This window comes from Pleurodeles waltl, chromosome 10 (genome assembly GCF_031143425.1).
Source record: "Pleurodeles waltl isolate 20211129_DDA chromosome 10, aPleWal1.hap1.20221129, whole genome shotgun sequence".
NCBI lineage: Eukaryota > Metazoa > Chordata > Amphibia > Caudata > Salamandridae > Pleurodeles > Pleurodeles waltl.
The window spans coordinates 132,152,621-132,171,798 of record NC_090449.1 but is presented as its reverse complement, the minus strand read 5'-3'; the positions used below and the strand labels follow the sequence as shown (position 1 = coordinate 132,171,798).

General features: G+C 42.8%; 1 protein-coding gene across 1 annotated transcript in view; it reads right to left on the bottom strand.

Annotated features, from left to right (window-relative positions):
- LOC138261214 (cytochrome P450 3A21-like) overlaps positions 1-19,178 on the bottom strand; it is a 184,051-nt gene that overhangs the window by 72,656 nt on the left and 92,217 nt on the right. The window contains exons 5-6 of the mRNA XM_069209967.1: positions 12,909-13,022; positions 5,523-5,611 (exon numbers count right to left, since the gene is read on the bottom strand). Of these exons, the coding sequence (XP_069066068.1) occupies positions 5,523-5,611; positions 12,909-13,022 (203 nt within the window). The remainder of the gene's footprint in view (positions 1-5,522; positions 5,612-12,908; positions 13,023-19,178) is intronic.

The following is a 19,178-nucleotide window of genomic DNA, read 5'->3' as shown; positions in this document are numbered from 1 at the left end:
TCTGACAGAGTCCAATGAATGCTTAACTTAAGATTTCAAGGCATTTATTGACTCATGAATATTAGCAAGAAGTTTTAAGGCGGAGTCTGCTGGTTTATTCAGGGTTTGCCTCTGGGCTGCTTTTTTTAACAACTGCCTCCCTACCATATTGACTGGCTCATTCTTTTTCTTTGAGTTATTTATGGGGGAGTTGTCTGCCCTACCTGTCGTGGGCTTTCTTGGAGGCTTAGGTAAAGGCAGGGAGTCATCTGAAACTGATATTGTATCCGTGATGTTTTGAACACATCCATTCTTTTTACTATTATTTTCCTGGTTCTCAGCTGTCTCCATACTGATGCCCGTCTCAATATTGATATGGCCAACCTGTATTTCGGGAGTACTTGACAGGAGTGAAGTACAATCTCCACATGACAGCAATTTTTCTTCGACGCTAGAAATTTGCTTGTAGATCACTCCCATCGCTCCCGAAATGTATTTTAATATGGAAGTGCGGTCTTCTACACTAGGGGAAAGATTTGACATTAAGGGCCTCATTCCGACCCTGGTGGTCTGTGACCGCCAGGGCAGAGGGCAGCGGAAGCACCGCCAACAGGCTGGCGGTGCTTCCTGGGCTATTCTGACCGCGGCGGTAAAGCCGCAGTCAGAAAAGGGGAACCGGCGGTTTCCCGCCGGTTTTCCCCTGGCCCAGGGAATCCTCAGCGCCGCCATGGGGATTCCGACCCCCTTCCCGCCAGCCTGTTTCTGGCGGTTTTCACCGCCAGAACCAGGATGGTGGGAACGGGTGTCGTGGGGCCCCTGGGGGCCCCTGCACTGCCCATGCCACTGGCATGGGCAGTGCAGGGGCCCCCTAACAGGGCCCCATACAGATTTTCACTGTCTGCTTTGCAGACAGTGAAAATCGCGACGGGTGCCACTGCACCCGTTGCACCCCTGCAACTCCGCCGGCTCCATTCGGAGCCGGCTTCCTCGTTGCAGGGGCTTTCCCGCTGGGCCGGCGGGCAGCCTTTTGGCGGTCGCCCGCCGGCCCAGCGGGAAAGTTGGAATGGCCGCCGCGGTCTTTTGACCGCGGGGCGTTCATTCGGCGGTAACCGCATGGCGTGGCGCGACCGCCGCTTGCCGCGGTCAGAATGACCGCCTAAATGCTTTTTCTTGCCCATTATAATAGAAGCTGGGGATTATCCTTTTAAAAAGATATCGTTATGCGTCTGTGTTCTTCACAGTTATGCATATTAATTCCCCCACTGATAAATCGTACACTAAAAATGCACATGGGCCTGACACCAAATAGCTGCCTGGTTATTTTGGTGACAAGCAAGCGAATATCAGTAAGGTGTGACTTATGCTGTAGTCAATATCATTTCACCGCTGATACTGTCACATAATGCTCAGCCTTATCAGTAAAATTAAATTGTGTAAAGAGACACTCCCGACTTATATTAAAACGTGACCCTCCCTTCACAGTCCCCTTGTTACGAATATTTAATGTTTAGGTGGGTAGGACGGGCCCGCCCTTGGCGCCGGCGCGGTCCGCGCGCAGCCCGCGTTACAAAGGGAAAGGAAAGCTTTGAATGTACCAGGGGGTTAAGGCTCCTCCCCCTATGACCGCACCTCCTGACGCGTGTCAGTTTGCTGGTTTCAGGTCACCAGGTGCAAAGTTATCAGCGCGTCACTGTCTAGCACTGTCTAGTCTAATATTTGAAAGAGCTGAGAAAGGCTTATAGAAACTTAAACAATTGAGGAATCATAAAAGGTTTAGGGCACTGGAAGAAGTTAGACAAAAACTCAATATTCAATCAAAAAGAAGTATTTGCAGCTGATAATTACTTTTCAGATGCACAGCTTGGACGAGAGTCAGTTATTTTTAGGGAGATGTTAAACCATCACACCCATAAAGGCAGCACAGCAAACGTTTGACAATTTTTACCTCTAGAAAATTAAATAATGATAATATTAGAACAACCTGGAAATTAGATCAAGGTTTTCAGTTATCAGAGCAGAACTGAGGTGGCTAAACTCAGATATCCACTTACCTTTAAGTTCTGACCTCCAGCACGGACAGTATTTTTAGATATATAAATTGTATTTAACGCTATCTTGCATTAATAGATTTACAGAATCAACTTCACCTACATGTAAGAGATGCATTTTAGCAATTCGGAACTGGAAACATATGCTAGGGGACTGTAACAAAATCATAAACCTCCATAAGGCTGTTTTGAAATGGTTGGAGGAAAAAGTAGAACAACCCTTATCACCAGACCAGCGTTTAGGGGAGCTGGACTCTGAAAGATTGTCTCAAAGAAAGGAAAAAAATAATATGGCATTGTATTTCACATCATTACCATTTATAAGTTTTTTTATTTGTTTCATGTAATTGTCACCGTAAATAAGATTACATATTGAAGCGATACATGTGACATTGTCAGCAACCATAAGAAAAGAAACCATAACATTACAACACACCAATGGGTCGTGCATCTCAACTATCATTTAGTGGGTTAGTGGGTGCATCAGGTGGGGGAGGGTAGCACTGGGCTACACGAGAAGGTATGGATTACTAAAAGGAATGGATAAGAAGCCTACTATAAAGACCCTATTGCCTTCCATTTCTTTAGTCCACTACATCCTCTGAGGTACTTGAAGGGTTAACCAGTCCGGCGTGGTGGTTGTTATTCCTATATGGCAGTATTTCATGGAAGAAAGTCAGAAGGTCCTCCCATGTTTATGTATGCTCATCCTTACCCAGATCCTAGTGATTGCCTGCTCGGATGACGTCTAATTCAATCCCTTCCCAATGGATGGTCAGCTCCATCCATTTCTGTAGTCTGTAACCACCAAGGTTTCCAAGCAGTGGCAATTGCCCTTTTACCGAGAATTAGATATTAGGTTTATTTAGCATTTTCCTCTTTTTGGGATGTATGTACAGTCCAAAGAGGCAGCATTTGTGTCTGATTAATCCTGTTCTGTCAGTAACCTGCTCTAAGTTTCCCATCACTTCTTCCCAGTAGGTATTCTGCATCATTGATTGCTAGATCATTAATTGCACAAAAATGGAAATCTACAGATGCCCCCTCATTTGAAAAGTGAGAATTAAAAGGGCATTAATTTTCTAACAGTCATGCCATAAAGGTAGTGGAATATGTAATTGATTTGTAAAGCGCTGGGGTAGCCTCAAAGAATGGCTTGCAGGACAATTTGTTGTTCAAAAACAAGTCGATTTTTCTTCTTTTTTTGGTATAATATATTAGCCCTCAAAAACAATATTTTAAATTAAGATTTCTTCTAATGAAATGTAATATAAAATTGATTTAATTCCCAATATTTGGATGTTAAATATTAATGACTACAGTACTAGTTCAAAAGAACCAGTCTAACTCTAAAAAGATGAGCTCATCCTTCCAAAAAGTCGGGGCTCTTTCGCACTGCATTGCACCAGGCACAGTACAGCAGGCTTTTGCCTATTGCCAATGTTTTTTTTACCATGGACATGTGGCTTTCCACAAGCCCAATCCAATATCACAGCTCTCAGTCCCATATTGATAATAATGAAAGACATATCCATTGCAACCATATAGAACTGGAGTAAAAACCCATAATCACAGACTACTTTTAACATCACTCTTACTGAAGAAAAACATCTTTCTTCTCCCTCAACCAACAAAAGCAGGACAACTACTTTTAAGCAAATCACCAAAGACAATCCTACCATTCGCCTGAGCCCAATAGCTAGATCTGACATAGATTTGGTGAGAAGATTTGGAGCTAGCACCAGTAAGGCTGATGCTGCAAACCATATTATAGACAGGCGGACAAATGCAGGATTCCTCCTACACTCATCACAGTTCATCACTGTGCATAGAAATATGGGAGTGCCCTATCTCATGGTAGCATGAAGATCTCACTTTCTCCTCTGAATTGAGGACAGGCCAGTTGGCTCTCCTAGGTGTGCTAAAAAAGGCAAGGAATAGACTGAGTCCAGGGCAATTTTAGGATTTATAGCACTACCCGGCACCCCTCTCATTGTTAATGTAGGTGAGGTCCAAGGCTCCTGGAGTCATCCTGACCGAGGTGTAGTGAATTATCTATGTGAGAGATTCACCACGGGCTTTGTAGTGGGCCCAAAGGATTGAAACAGATGCTACTGCTTTAGGGTGCACCTGTCGCTGACTTGTGATTGGCTCCAGGTAAAAAGGTGAATGACTAGTTGAGGTGACTGAGTGAGCCCGGGGTGAATCTAGGAAAGCTTAGTAATCACGCAGTGTTGGGAAGTGAGGTTTCCTTATCCAGAGGTGAGATGAATTCCAGCTGCCCCAGAAGTTCTGACATCCTCAGGAAACTGCATAACTGCAGGTAGCAGGGTAAGTACCCAGATGGGACATTGTTCTATTGATGTTCAGCATATAGGAGTAAGAGAGAAGGTAGACCGTCTGGGTCTGTGAGAAGCATTCAATTTGAATTACCAGGATATGGTGATGGGTGGTTTTTCAGAGATAATGTTATATATCACATCCCCCTTTGGATGCTGAGATTGCATTCTCACACAGACTGTCCAAATTGATATGAAGCAGGATGATTGGGAAGTTTGCTTCTAGCATGTTCAAACTGGCAGACGGCTAAAAATGACCTCACTCGGGTAAGATCCCCAGAGAGGTTGAATTTTCCACTAAGGGGGAAAGAGTGGTGTTTACTTTGTCCGGTGTATGTGGACCGACTATTCAGAGAACGCTTTTTGTGGCCAAGTGTGCTCCATCAGTGATAAATTAGCAACCAATGAAAAGTATGTAGTACACTCCCCTTGTCCCAGGAAGAGAGTATACCAGAGGTTCAGGCAGGCGCGACTTCAACCACCGACACCAGATTTAGAATGTAAAATGATGAAGATTCAAGGTAGTCCTTTGACTGCTGAAGAATTGAGCTAGGGATTTATTTCAATAGCTTTAATTATGTTCATTAAACGAATGGAATAGTGAACAGTAACCTAAAGTGTAGAGGAACTTTTCAGCATAGAGAACTGTATATGTAAGGAATAATATTACCCTTTCTAGCATCAATATGTGTAGGCCGAGTCAAGGCACAAAAACAGAAACAAACTTAAGATAATAGTAGTTATGGCTCACAAGGTTAATCCCTTGTGCATCCGTAAATGCTCTCTTCCCACGCTAGAGGGACACGATAATCCAAGACTGCGAGTAAGTGGTCATATTTGTGCCCTAGGTAATAAGGATAGGCACACACATACTTTTGTGATTCAAGCTTCAGATAAGTTAGATGAAGTCACATAATTTCCCACCTTTACAACAAACTCAACTCTCCAAAATACAAAGTTCAATATTGCACCCAGTCTTAAATCTCAATATTTCCCAAACACTTTCAAATCTCTTAGAATCATCAGCATTTGTCACTCTAGTGTAAACCTTTGCATTCACAACACTGTTATAAATTACTGCTTTTCTCTGACAACTCAACATTTTGCTGCACCCCTGCAACCACATTTTTCTTAAATGCTTTGATTTCCTACTTACTGTTTCATATCCAAGGGTTCATCTTGTTCTGTTTTTTTCTGTACATTTTTTACCAAGGTTTCTCCTAAATTCTTCATGATTGGAAACATCTGAAAATCAAGAAACATTTCAAGATATACAAATTATGTTGGATACACATGTTCTAAACACCAGAATTTTCTGACTTTCCTTTGAGTAACAGACCATTCATCTTGGACAAGGACATATCAGAGCTGGACAAGAAACAGCTGCTCTGGAAACCCAGGGACAAAGGTAGCGTGCAAGGAGGTAAATGTGTGTTCATTCGGGCCAAGATTTACGAATATTTTATGCGAGGCAGTGCAGCAACCAAAGTTGCTGCTCTGCCTTGAGAAGACTGGAGATAGAAAAAATGTGCCATATCAGTACATATTCTATCTTTTATGCCTTTTCCCACTTTGCATGTGTGCTGTACAATGTAGCACACATGCAAAGTTGAAAGATTGATCCTTGTTAGGCTTGCCTCAGGGAGACATAAGGTTTTGGCTCAAATCCCTGTCCATGAATGTTAGTAAATATGGATTTGCATCAAAACTCATAGGTGGCTGCATTGAAATGCTCAGGTACCACGGATGGAATGCCCCATGGGTTTAAAGTAGCTCTTAGTGCAACTTTGAGTTACTTTGGGCAACTTCAAGCCAAATTCTGGTTTGTGTTAGATAGTAAATGCCCCCTCCCAACCTTTTGCCCTGGGTTTGTGTCACTGTTGTGAGGCAGATCTAGCGCAAAGCATTAGTAAATCTGGGCCTAGATATTTAGGTGGGTGTCTGCAGTTAGACTTGAGCAATGCTGGAGAATGAGGTCAAAAATTATACTGCCCTCGGTCCTAAGAAAATGAATGCTGAAAGTAATGTAATCTCTGATATAGAATTCACAATACAACCATGTGGGATGAGTATTTGATAGGCATTGTCTGAAAATCAACAGGAACACAAGTTTCTGAGTTATTTGAGATTTTGGTGCACGCAGGGCTGAGAACATGTAGGATCAACACCGTACTCCTAAATGGGGGAAAAACAGTGTTTAGGGCCCAATGTACAAATCTAATTTGTGCTGCAAAACCAGAGGCTTTGTGACAGCAGAAGAGTGTTCAGAAATCTAAAATAGTTACTCTGAGAGTCGGAAAAGTCTTTGACTTGCAAAGTAATTTTTGCGACCCTGTACAAATCACAAGTAGGTGGCACTGTGCAGTGGGCACCCTCCTTCAATCAGGCATTCAAAATGCTATTTATCAAAGTTTTTAAAGCTGCAGCCAACTGAACGGGTACCCAGCCCAGAGAAGGGGTGGTAACTAATTTTCTAAGGGCAAGTTGTCAGTTTGACACCTCCCCCTTTGAGAATCCTGCTGAGTTGCCTCAGAATGAGCAGACAGTGTTTCATGGGACCACGGCATGCTACCCCAGTTAGGTCACACTGCAACCAAGCATGTATTTTTATAAGCAGCCCCTGCTCCTCTATGAAGAAAAGATACTTTATTAAAATGTTCTCTTGGAATGCAGGTAAAGAGGTCTATTGTCCCTCTCAAGCATCCATCCCTGTATCCGTATGCAATCTCATAGGAAGAGAGGTCGAAAAATGCCTCCTACCTAATTAATATTTATTAGGTATGTAAAGGTTTTGCAACCTTCTGCTGATCTACATTTTGCGATGCGACTGATTAAAACATCAGTTGCATCGCAAAGTGAAGACATGTCATGTCAACTTTATTGTATGTTAGTAAAAAACAATATTTTTGCAAGTCATCATTAATGATGCATATTCAAAAATGACAAACTAAAATTGTTTCTAAAACCACGAAGAGCACCGCATGCAGCCAATAATTAATTTTGTATTGAGCAAACATTCAAAAATACTAAAAACTAAAAGAACAGATAAAATCCGAGGACTGGGTGACTAAGGTCCAAGTATAAAACCTACTAATTTAGGTCTGGCTAGTATCTAAAGTGCTGCATGCAGTAGGTCACCCCTATACCATGCAAGTAAAACATGTCCGTGTTTCTGGATGCCATAGTCAGTTATAAGCTTTTGGGTGTAGTTGATGGGATTTGGGTCCCTGGTGCAAGAATGGAGGTGGGCTCAGATTTCTTTTACCTATTTGGCACACTTTGACAAGGATATTACATCAGTTTGGGAGACACAGTTAGGGGAGACCTCCTGGCAAGTGTGGGCCCCTTCATCAGAAGTGCTGGTTTCAGTAAAGACATCCTGATGGCGTCACTTGGAGAGGCTGCAGCACAGAAGGAGCAGCCATGATTCTCGTTTAACTCCTTCGCAGCTAAAACTTTTTCCCCTCCTGTGCTAAGCCTTTTTTTTGCTATTTAGGGTAGTTTGCGCTTAAGCCCCCATAACTTTTTGTTCACATAAGCTATCCACACCAAATGTATGTCTGTTTTCCCCAACATCCTGAGGATTCTAAAGGTATCCATGGTTTGTGAATTCCCCTAGTAGGGACTGAGAAATTAGCCAAAATATAGCTAACATTTTACCTCTCATTATGACGACCGCCCGGGTCACAGTGGCAGTCTGATCGCTGCCAAAACGGTGGTCTGAGCACTTTGGTGGCGGTCAGACCGCCACATTATGACCGTGGCAAAGGTGCCACGGTCAGACCGCTGGCACCACTACGTCGCCACCAGCTGACGGCATGAAGGTGCCGACGGTCCTAATCCGCCAGAACAGTGCTACACGCAGCGCCGCCCTGGGGATCATGAGTCCCCTCTCCGCAAGCTTTTACATGGCGGTTTTAACTATGTTTCCGTCAGCCGACCCAGTGGGAAACTCGTAATGGGGCCTGCGGGAAGGCAGCTGCATAGGTGCGTGCAGGAGTTTGGTGGATTGGCTTTTTCGTCGGCCAAACTCAAAATGTTTCCTCAAAAAAACTCTGTTTTTTGGGGGAAAAATGGGGGGAAGAAGTGCTGCAGAAGAAAGCATGTGGTTTTGTCCCGCAAATGGCATCAAAGGTTTGTGGTGCTAAAATCATCATCTTCCCAGCTTTCAGGAACAGGCATACTAGAATCAGAAAACCACATTTTTCTACAGTTTTGGCATTTTACTGGTACATAACCCATTTTTCCTATTTTTTGTGTTTTCAACCTCCAGTAAGTGACAGAAATGGGTGTGAAAAGAATAGTGGATCCTAGAAAGCTATCCATTTCTGAAAAAATAGACATAAGTCTGAATTCAGCAAGGGGTCATTTAGATAGATCCTTCAAGGTTTTTTTTATTGAAAAGAACAGTTGAAATAAAAACATTGAAATTGGGGTGGAAAAAAACAGCCATTTTTGTCTACGTTTTCAATTGTAACTTTTTCCAGCCATAGCAGATTTTCAAAAGCAATATACCGTTACACCTGCTGGACCCTTATGGTTGCAGAGATATATAGGGCTTGTACGTTCACCAAGAACCCAAGGTACCCAGAGCCATTATATGAACTGCACCTTGAAATGGGTTTTCATTCTGTACAGGGTATAAAGCAATTTATTTGGCAAAATATAAAGAGTGAAAAATAGGCATCAAGGAAACCTGTTTATTTCTGAAATGGCCACAAGATATGAAGTTTAGAAGCAGTAGTTATTTGCACATCTCTGAATTTATGGTTACCCATATCAGCATGTGAATTACAGGGCATTTCTCAAAATTACATCTTTCTTACACACTGTCTTACATTTGGAGGGTAAAACTGCAAGAAAGGACAATTGCTATTAACACTTGTTCTGCTATTCTGTGTTCCCCTAAGTCTCCGAATAAAAATGGTACCTCACTTCTGTGGGTAGGCCTAGTTCCTGCAACAGGAAACACCCCAAAATGCAACATGGACAGATCACATTTTTCCACTGAAAACGGATGTGTTTTTTGCAAGTGCCTAGCTAGGGATTTTGAGCTCTAGGGAAACCTATCAAGCCTGTACATTTTTTTAAACTAGACACCTAGGGGAATTCAGGATGGGATGACTTGTGGGGCTCTCATCAGGTTCTGTCACCCAGATTCCATTGCCAACCTCAAAAGTAGTCTTAAAAAACACATTTTCCTCAAATTTTGAGTTCTGGAATCTGAACAGAGCCTCAGTCTTTCTTCCAACTACCATTCCCCAGCCTCCCGATAAAACTGGTACCTCACTTGAGTGGATAGGCCTAGTGCCCGCGATAGGGAACTGCCCAAAAGATATTGTGGAGACATCAAAATCAGTTATCATAAAATGACCTGTTTTTGCAAGGGGGGCACCTGTGTTTTTGGTCCCGGCCTCAGCAGCCATCTAGGGAAACCTAGCAAACCCAGACATTTCTGAAAGCTAGACATCCGGGGCAGTCCAGTGAGGTGTGACTTGCATGGATCCCCCAGCATTTTCTTACCCAGCATACCCTGCAAACCTCAAATTTAGCTAAACAAATCATATTTGCATCACATTTCTATGTGGAATCACCAAACCACACAAATCTCCTACCACCTGGCATTCCCCTTGGTCTCCGGATAAAAATGATACCTCACTTGTGTAGGTGGGCTAAGTGCCTGCGACAGGGAAGGGACAAAAACATGTAGAAAATTGAGGGGGAACCAAAGTGGGTTAAAAAGGCAGTATTTTTTCCAAACTTTTAAATCGAATCTGCTTTGGTGGGGCAGAATTTTGATTGGTACAGATGTGCCAATGCTGGGCAACAGGAATCTAGTGGATTCCTGCGGATTCCAGAAGTTTGCATCACAGAAATGTAGAGAAAATGCGCAATTTCAGGCAAAGTTGGAGGTTTGCAGAGCATTGTGGGCAAGACAGTGGTGTGGGGTGCATGTGAAGCACGCCACCCTGGATTCCCCCAGATGTTTAGCTTTCAGATGTGTCTGGTAGGTTTTTTCAGGTGGCAGCATACCCAAGTCCAAAAAGTGCAGCCACTCACCACTGCAAGGAGGAACGATACTGGGAGTTAGCCAAGCTCTTTTGGCCCATATGTAAAATCAAAAACCAGAAAAGTCAAATGTCCTCTTGCTTGCCATGGGGATGAGATGCTTTAGTCCAAATGTCCTCTTGCTTGCCATGGGAATAAGATGCTTTAGTCCACAGGGGATAGGGGCTGAAAGGCTGTTGCCTCCTTCAGTTGTGTTGGGGGCATAACCATGCCCATAGTGGTGGGCAGCCCCCACCCCTCTAATTTTTTTCCATTCCCTGGCATTTAGAGGGCTCTCTGGCTCCCATGGGCAATAAGACTTTGTCCCCATTTATTTGGGCTTTGGGCATGGCCATACGTCCACCCCTCTTTTTTTTAAAAAATGCTTCTCTAGTGTCTCGTGGGCTTTCTGTCCCCTTCTCCCCGAGGCTGGGCAGGGCTAATAATCCCTATCTGCCACCCTGGGGTGGTTAGCAGAAATATTGCTTACATATTTGGGGTGGGTGGGTACATTGGCTAGCCCATTTTGGGCAGTCGTCCCCCAAAAGTTTGAAAAAATATATAATCCCTGGTGCCAAGTGGGCTTTCTGCGCCATGGGTGAACAGATTGGGGTCCATTGTCCTGCTGTGGTGATCCTCAAGCAGGGATCCACTTGGAAAAAGGATATTCTCCCCTTTCCAATGATACCTCTCCTGCCTGCCTCAGTGCTCGGGGGAGGCAGAGAAAGCCCCGTAAGAACCGGAGCTGGAAAAGTGAAATGAGCCAATCGCCTCATTTCACTTTTGTTTTCATTGAAATGACGTTGGCGCAACGTCATTTCAATGAAACAAGGAAACAGCCTCAGGAGATGGGGAAGCTTTTCCTCCCCTCCAGAGGCTGTTTCTTTGAGAAGGGAATCCATCTGGTGCCCACACCAGAGGAATTTCAAGCTCATGCGCAGAGGACACCCGGGGGCTGTCTGCAGCACAGACAGGGTTAAAGTTGCACAGTCTGCATGTCCCCTCTTTGCCAGGGGCGACCCATGCTAAGTTGAAATCTGTTATTGGTGACCAAGCAGTCTCATGTACATGATGTCTCTCCACACCCAACTGTTGATAGCCTCTGACACGTGGGGTTGAGATCTCCCAACCAAGTATGAAGTGTTCAGGGTGAGGAGAATGTCTGACGTCTTCAAGGAGGCAGTATCTGGCTGGTAGGAAATTAAACGCAGATGCCTGTTAATGACCTTTTCCAGGTCAAAAAAGGAGTAGATTTCAGTGTTAATGCTGTGTGTGAGACTTCTATTTCAAACAGTGCCATTGCCCTCTGTAGTTGCTGATGCCCCGGGTTCCCAGAGCTCTCAAATGTGTCCTTCAAACAACTTGGGTGAGTTCCCAGGTGCCTTCAGGATCCACAGATAGTATTTCAGAGTGTTGGGCTTGCAGGTTAACTTTAGATGGACCAGGCTGAATTCTAGGCGGATACAAGATTTACAAAGATACCTGGGCAATCGAAATATTTTCTTGTAACCTGAGGACTGGGCTAACTACAGGCTGGGCAGGTAAGCACCAAGAAAGGCCAAGTGCCCACAGTATAGGGCTTAAAGAAGTGTAGCCTTTATGACTTTGTTTTTAGAGATGGCAGAAGGGCTTTTTAATTTCTTCTTATGGCAGGCGAGACCGCAGCTTTCTTTTTGAAGTGAAGCCAAGATCACAATCCAGTCATTGAGCTGTCTGCACATGTTGATTTATGGTGTGGGTTTCGTACATCATGATCATAAACACTAAGTTAAGATGCATATGTATGGGAAGTCGGTGAACCCTTCTTGGTCCAACAAACTTTATTTCAGATCACGCTGTAGGTGCCTGCTATCCAGTCCTTCGACTGCAAGCACTGCAGTCAAATCAGTCTTCTACCAAACCAGATGCCAACTCATCAGTGACGAACATAGCATCTGTGTAAACCCACCTAAATGGGACATGCTTGCCTCTTCCTTTTTATAAACAAAGCATTTAAATCCTGCAACATTTCCTGGTCTTTCAGCAGTGCCAGGACTCCACCGTACATCCATATGTTGACCTTGCATACATGGTTGGCATGTATACGGTGCCAAATGCACAGGGTACAATTTCATTTACCAGCCTGCCACGAGTCACTCAGCTGCACATGTTGCCCCAGGCTTGATGCCTATATCTGGTGGGCACAGGATACGAAAGTTCAAGAAGATCCTTGTAAATGCTGTCAAATTAGGCACATACTTTATTTTGTTCATCAAAGTGAGTGCATTGACATTATTCTTACTGTATGGAATATAATATTATGGAGGCATAACTCAGTTTGTCATGGATCACATCATACACGGGGTGAGAGTACAATACACATAGGCACAGGCTTAGTTTCTCCGCAATGCACTTGTGTCTCTCAGCTAATATGCTCAGAAGGCAGGTCCTTATGGAACTAACCACATTTTTAGCAGGAAATCATATCTGGTAAGCTTTTAATTTTCATTTTTACCTCTTTTAGTTTTCCACTGGTAAAAGTTGGTGATAGCACTGTCCGAATCCTTTTCCATTGATCGTCTTTAGCCACAGTTATTCCGTCTTCCAAGGGTCCGTTCAGGCCAAAGTTCTAAAAAATAAATATAATGAAATAAAGCATTATGATTTTTTAAAAAACTACAGTTAAAAAGTGCCTTTGTGCCTAATTACCTTTACAGGCATTCAACGAACTATTGTCTAATGACACAGTGGTTATGAAGTGGTAAAACTTGTTATTCCCACAGAATATTACTTCCAAAATAGCGTACCACAAAACATGTGTATACAAATAACGACTGCTGCAATATCTTGAAGGTAAATAAATATAAATTAGGGCAGATTCCCTCTACTTAACTCCACAAATATTTAATCAGGAACACTCGGACCACTCCTGTACTTCTCTGTGCTTTGATGTGCTGGCCCTCCATCCTGACTCATCCACACACAGTGTGCTATTCCGCACAATTACGTAGCAAGATGACATTATGAGCTCTAATGGTAAGTTAGGTGTATATGTAAAGGGCACTATCACTCCCGGAGGGTATTCTGGCGCTAGCCTGAGCTGAGGCCCAGCTCTGAGGTAGTTCACTGACAGACTCGTAGGTCGGGCCCTTTGCAATTTGAGCAGCTACACTGCAGTCATACCCATACACGCCAACATTTTAGGAGAGGAATGATTGAGATTTAAAAAAATAATAATCAGGAGGCTGTATTTCCCCACTGACTTCTATTGCAGCAGAGGCAATTTCAGGCAAAAGAAAGCCAAAATAAAGCCACTTGTTTGCTGAAAAAAACAGGGCTTTTCTGCCTGAATCAGATCCTTTCGCATGTTTGCATACCCAATGGGGAGCCAATGGGTTGGGGAGGGGCATGCAGCAGACTGGCTTCATATGGGGTTCACCTGTGTCCCACAGCAAGGTCATACTGGTCAGAAGGGCACATGCTCTGCTGAGCTGCACTGGGCCAAGGAAGGCAATGGGCGCATGGTGACTTGATTGCAGTAGTAAATCAGATACCACATAAAAGTTAAAATGCTCATTTCTGCCCACTTCCTGGAACTTGGATTTTAGAAAGCCCAGCTGGTTGTTTAATAAACAGTTTCACTACTGCCTAATTGTTTGCACAAGGTCTAACATCTTACCACTGCCTATGCCGTGCTGATGTCTAATTATCGGAGGCCTTATTTTAGCCCAAGGAGATTAGTTTGTCAGAAACACATAGGTCGCAATTCAGCATTCTCGCATAGTTCGCAGCTATGAATAAGTATTTTGAACGCATCATAATAGTAAGATTAAGAAAAGGAGATAAGCCTCTTACCCGGAGATCAACTCCACTCCAATTAAAATTAAAGGGGACATCATGGATATACCCGACAATATTAGATGTGGTGGTATTAGTCACCAGAGCACTATACATTAAACACTATTTTAACAGAATGAAAAACAGTGAATTAGAGAAACCTTTAACTGTGACAACTTCTATAATACTAGTCACTCTAGTTGGTGACATGCCTCAGTCAGGGCCACAACCAAGCATCTTTGAAATGGTTGCACAAATTCATTACAGTAAAGAGGACTTGGCAAAATACCCAACAATAGAAATGTCATTAACTATAGATACTTTGAAAACCTCTCCATAAGGCAGGACATATTTTAAACAGTGCAGTAAGTGTTGCTCTGAGTGAGTTAGATGCCTGATTAGCAGAGGAGGTGGACTATTTGCAGCAGGGTTAAGGAGGTATTGTGGAGTTTTCTTGCAGCACTCCTAAATCATTGTGTGGCAACAAATGAACATTTGTTAATTCCACCCTTCCTGCTGGAGAGAATGCACTAACACGGTAGTCATACCAAGCTTCAGGTGAACAGTTACAATCTTTGGCCACCTTCATTAGAAGTTTAGAGAAGAGAATAAATAACTTAGGAATCAGGTTATATAAACTCATTACTATGCACTCAAATTCTAAATGTGCATGAACCTCGACGGTAGGCAAACGTTGTAAACTACCAATCCGACTCATAATCTGGTGGATAATATAAAGAAAATAAGCTGTCCAAATATAGACAGACCAGCCAATGAGATGCGTTGGGGGCTGTTCAAAGTAATTAAACCATGCTTACCACTTTATATGCTGAAGCTTCCAGCCAAAATGTTGACGTTCTAGTGACTATCAAACAAATGTGAATCACATGTTAGAACCTATTAGGGGAGGTTAAAGAGAATATTTTGGATAGTGTGCGTGATATATTATCAACTCATGAGTATCATCCACCCCTGGATTCAGTATATGGCAGTTGAAACTTTTCAAACACTCACCCCCAGTCACAGATCTGGGTTTAATCCATTGTTATTTTGCTCGCCACGTCACCCCATTTTGGACCTAGCCATATGCAAATCAGTCTTGACCCTGTTCCCCATGGGAACAGTATGGCCCGAACTGCTAGACCAGGTCTTCCCTGGACAGGAAACAAGAATCCTGGGACTGGTTTCAGGGAATCACCCTTCATCAGCCAGGCTAGCTTGCATCCAGTGGCGCAGCAAGCAAGGGACCCACGTCTGGGCATACCCCTGCCACTTAAGGTGCACAAAGCAACATCACAAAACAAAATAAAATGATGGACTGAGTGTTGAAACTTTTCAAACACTCACCCCCAGTCACAGATCTGGGTTTAATCCATTGTTGGCTGGGTCCAAACTGGGGTGGTATGGTGAGCAAAAGAACAATAGATTACACTCAGATCTGTGACTGGGGGTGAGTGTTTGAAAAGTTTTGACACTCCGTCCATCATCCTTTTGTGTTGCTAAAGTTGCCCTAAGTGGGAAGGGTATGCCCAGACGTGGGTCCCTTGCTCTCTGTGCCACTGGATTCAAGCTAGCCTAGCTGATGAAGGGTGATACCATGAAACCGGTCCTATGATGCTTGTTTCCGGTCCCGGGAGGATCTGGCTTGGCAGTTCGGGCTGGACTGTTCCCATGGGGAACAGGGTCAAGACTGATTTGCATATGGCTGGGTCCAAACTGGGGTGGCATGGTGAGCAAAAGAACGATGGATTAAACCAAGATCTGTGACTGGGGGTGAGAGTTTGAAAAGTTTCAACACTCTGCCCATCATCCTTTTGTGTTGCTAACGTTGCCCTAAGTAGGAAGGGTATGCCCAGATGTGGGTCCCTTGCTTACTGTGCCACTGGATTCAAGCTAGCCTAGCTGATGAAGGGTGATACCCTGAAACCGGTCCTAGGATGCTTGTTTCCGGTCCAGGGAGGATCTGGCTTGGCAGTTCGGGCTGGACTGTTCCCATGGGGAACAGGGTCAAGACTGATTTGCACATGGCTGGGTCCAAACTGGGGTGGTATGGTGAGCTAAAGAAAGATGGATTAAACCCAGATCTGTGACTGGGGGTGAGTGTTTGAAAAGTTTCAACACTCCGTCCATCATCCTTTTGTGTTGCTAAAGTTGCCCTAAGTAGGAAGGGTATGCCCAGACGTGGGTCCCTTGCTCACTGTGCCACTGTATTCAAGCTAGCCTAGCTGATGAAGGGTGATACCCTGAAAGCGGTCTAGGATGCTTGTTTCCGGTCCAGGGAGGATCTGGCGTGGCAGTTCGGGCTGGATTGTTCCCATGGGGAACAGGGTCAAGACTGATTTGCATATGGCTGGGTCCAAACTGGCGTGACATGGTGAGCAAAAGAACAATGGATTAAACCCAGATCTGTGACTGGGGGTGAGTGTTTGAAAAGTTTCAACACTCCGCCCATCATCCTTTTGTGTTGATAAACATCTTGATACCCTAACCTACGTAAATCCTTTGACCAGAACCAGTCATTCTGGTCAACATTACCCATATGAATTGACCAACAATATAGCTCATGGTGCAGACAGGAGCTTTTAAACATGAGCAATATTCTATGATTATTTCAACACATTCCGAAAAAAGGACATCACTAGAAACTAATTTGTTACACTCCCGGCGGCCCCTGGTGTGGTAGCCACGATAGTAACACTGAAATCTAAAATAAGGTAGTACAAGTTCTTTGAGACAAATTTTTCTTTGATCAGTGGGGGAATAGCATCCAAAACATGAAGCAAGAGAAATATCCTGCTGTCCTGACTACATCTTCTAAGAACCCTACCTGGCATCATGTTTTAAAAAGGGTCCTTAATGACACAAATGATGCCTCAGGCTCTCTATACACCTTCAATATTCTAATACATACACCTGAGGGAAAACAAGTCAAATCATTGCATTATAACTGCACCACCAAGTACAGAAAAACTAACAGACTGGAGCTGGATGAGCACTACCCTAGGTTCTATTTCTATGCAACCTTCCTACCCCGATCCAATCTGAAATCAAGAAACAGCTGTGCAGGTCACAATTGTCATTCATTTCATGAAATGTGGCTGGTCTCAGACAACCTTTCTTAACAACTGGGGCATCATTTGCTTGCAGGAAACCTGGAATGCTGCATTAGTTCCAATTGGGGGTTTCCAAGAAATATGCTGTCTGGCTGTCACGCCTAACAACCTTGATAGACCATCTGGAAGTCTCTTACTACATATGTGTTGAGGGCTATTATTTTGACTATTTCGGAGATAGACCAGCAAAATCCATTTTTACAAGCAACATCCGTGGATCGCTGCTGTGGATGTAATTGAAATCTACTAATGCTCATAATGTTCTGGCCTTAAACCTGGCTTCTTGGCCCCATCGAGTTAGTGTTCACACCAACATACAACTGTTTATAAGTTTGATTATTAGACACTTGTAAACTACAAACAAACTTAGTTCATATTAAGAAAAGAGCAAACACCTTATGCAGTAGGATTGTAAATTGTTGTGTTTAACCTTAACAGTGCAAAAATTAAACAATTTTAGAGATAGTAAAAGCAAAGATTTAACTACATTATCATAAGGGCAACAGACTTTTCTATTGAAATATATGCACCGATCTTGAATAAGCTGCAGTATATTGCGAAGTATAAACTGCCTCAGTTTACTTGTCGTACTCCCATACATCTGGACTTTGGGTTGAATAATCAGGGTTTAGCATACAAATACCCCTTAATTAGCTATCGTCTTGTGATTAACTAAAATCCTGTTTTCTTAAACTTCACTTCACTAGGGATTTTTAGGTCCAAAAATCCTTGGCTATTACCTTGCCACTGATAAAGATGTGAATACAGAGAATGAAACCTCATGTGGATCTTTATTATGCTTTTCTCGAAAATTAGGTTAAAGAGCCAGCTAATAACTAGATAACGAGTAGCAGATGTAGAAAACTTTGAATTATCTATACATAATTATCGTCTCTGAAGAAACATTTCAAAATCATTTTTATTTGAGGAACCAGATCTGCAAACAGAATATACTGCTGGTGTATTTCACGGCTTTTCCTTGTCCTGAGGGAGATGGAAGAAATTTGTAAATGATCAATATCTTTGCAGATTTTGCAATTACAATAAAGAATATATCTTGCATCTACTTTGCAGTTGTCCCGACTTCTTCCAAAAAAGACAAACTCCTTATACCGATGTATTTTTTAAATAGAGGCTTTTTAAGTGTGTATATGCGCTTCGTTTTTAGTGGTAGTATAATTGAGCTTGTGAGTGCCACAACATTTTTTAATATGTTTTTTAACATAATTTAATTTGGAATATAGTTAAATGATTAACAAACTAACATGAGCTTGCTTTAATGAAGTGAGTTGTTTAGGATGTTAATTTATTTCTTAACAATGCTTTTATGTCAGTTATATACATTATCACGTTTTAGTGAAACCTGTATTTTGTTAGCCTGCGGGTATTTCAAAATTTCTATACATGGCTTTTAAAATAATTCATTTTAGTAAATAGTTAATTTATTTAATGTAAGCTTGCATTTACAGTGTGCTAGTGGGTTAAGAGCTCCTTTATGTATTTTACACTTTTTCTAGGTTGAATTAATGTATTATTTTTCATGGAACATTTGTTTAAACCTCTGAACGTATTTGGGTGCAGCTAAATTTTACATTTTAAGACAGTCTAATAAATACATACAGATATATGTGTTTCGGCAAGGTGGTGGTAACTGCCTGTGCAAATCAGGAACAAGTGCAACTTGAGATCAGCTGTCATGGGCAATCAGTGTTGAAGGGCACAGATTCTAATAGCACACTTTCAATACCTACTCGTGGACTTAAATGGCCTCCAGATAACAGGACCGGAGATATCACTATCCCAGAGTTCTGGAAAGCTTAATGCTGAAAGAATCA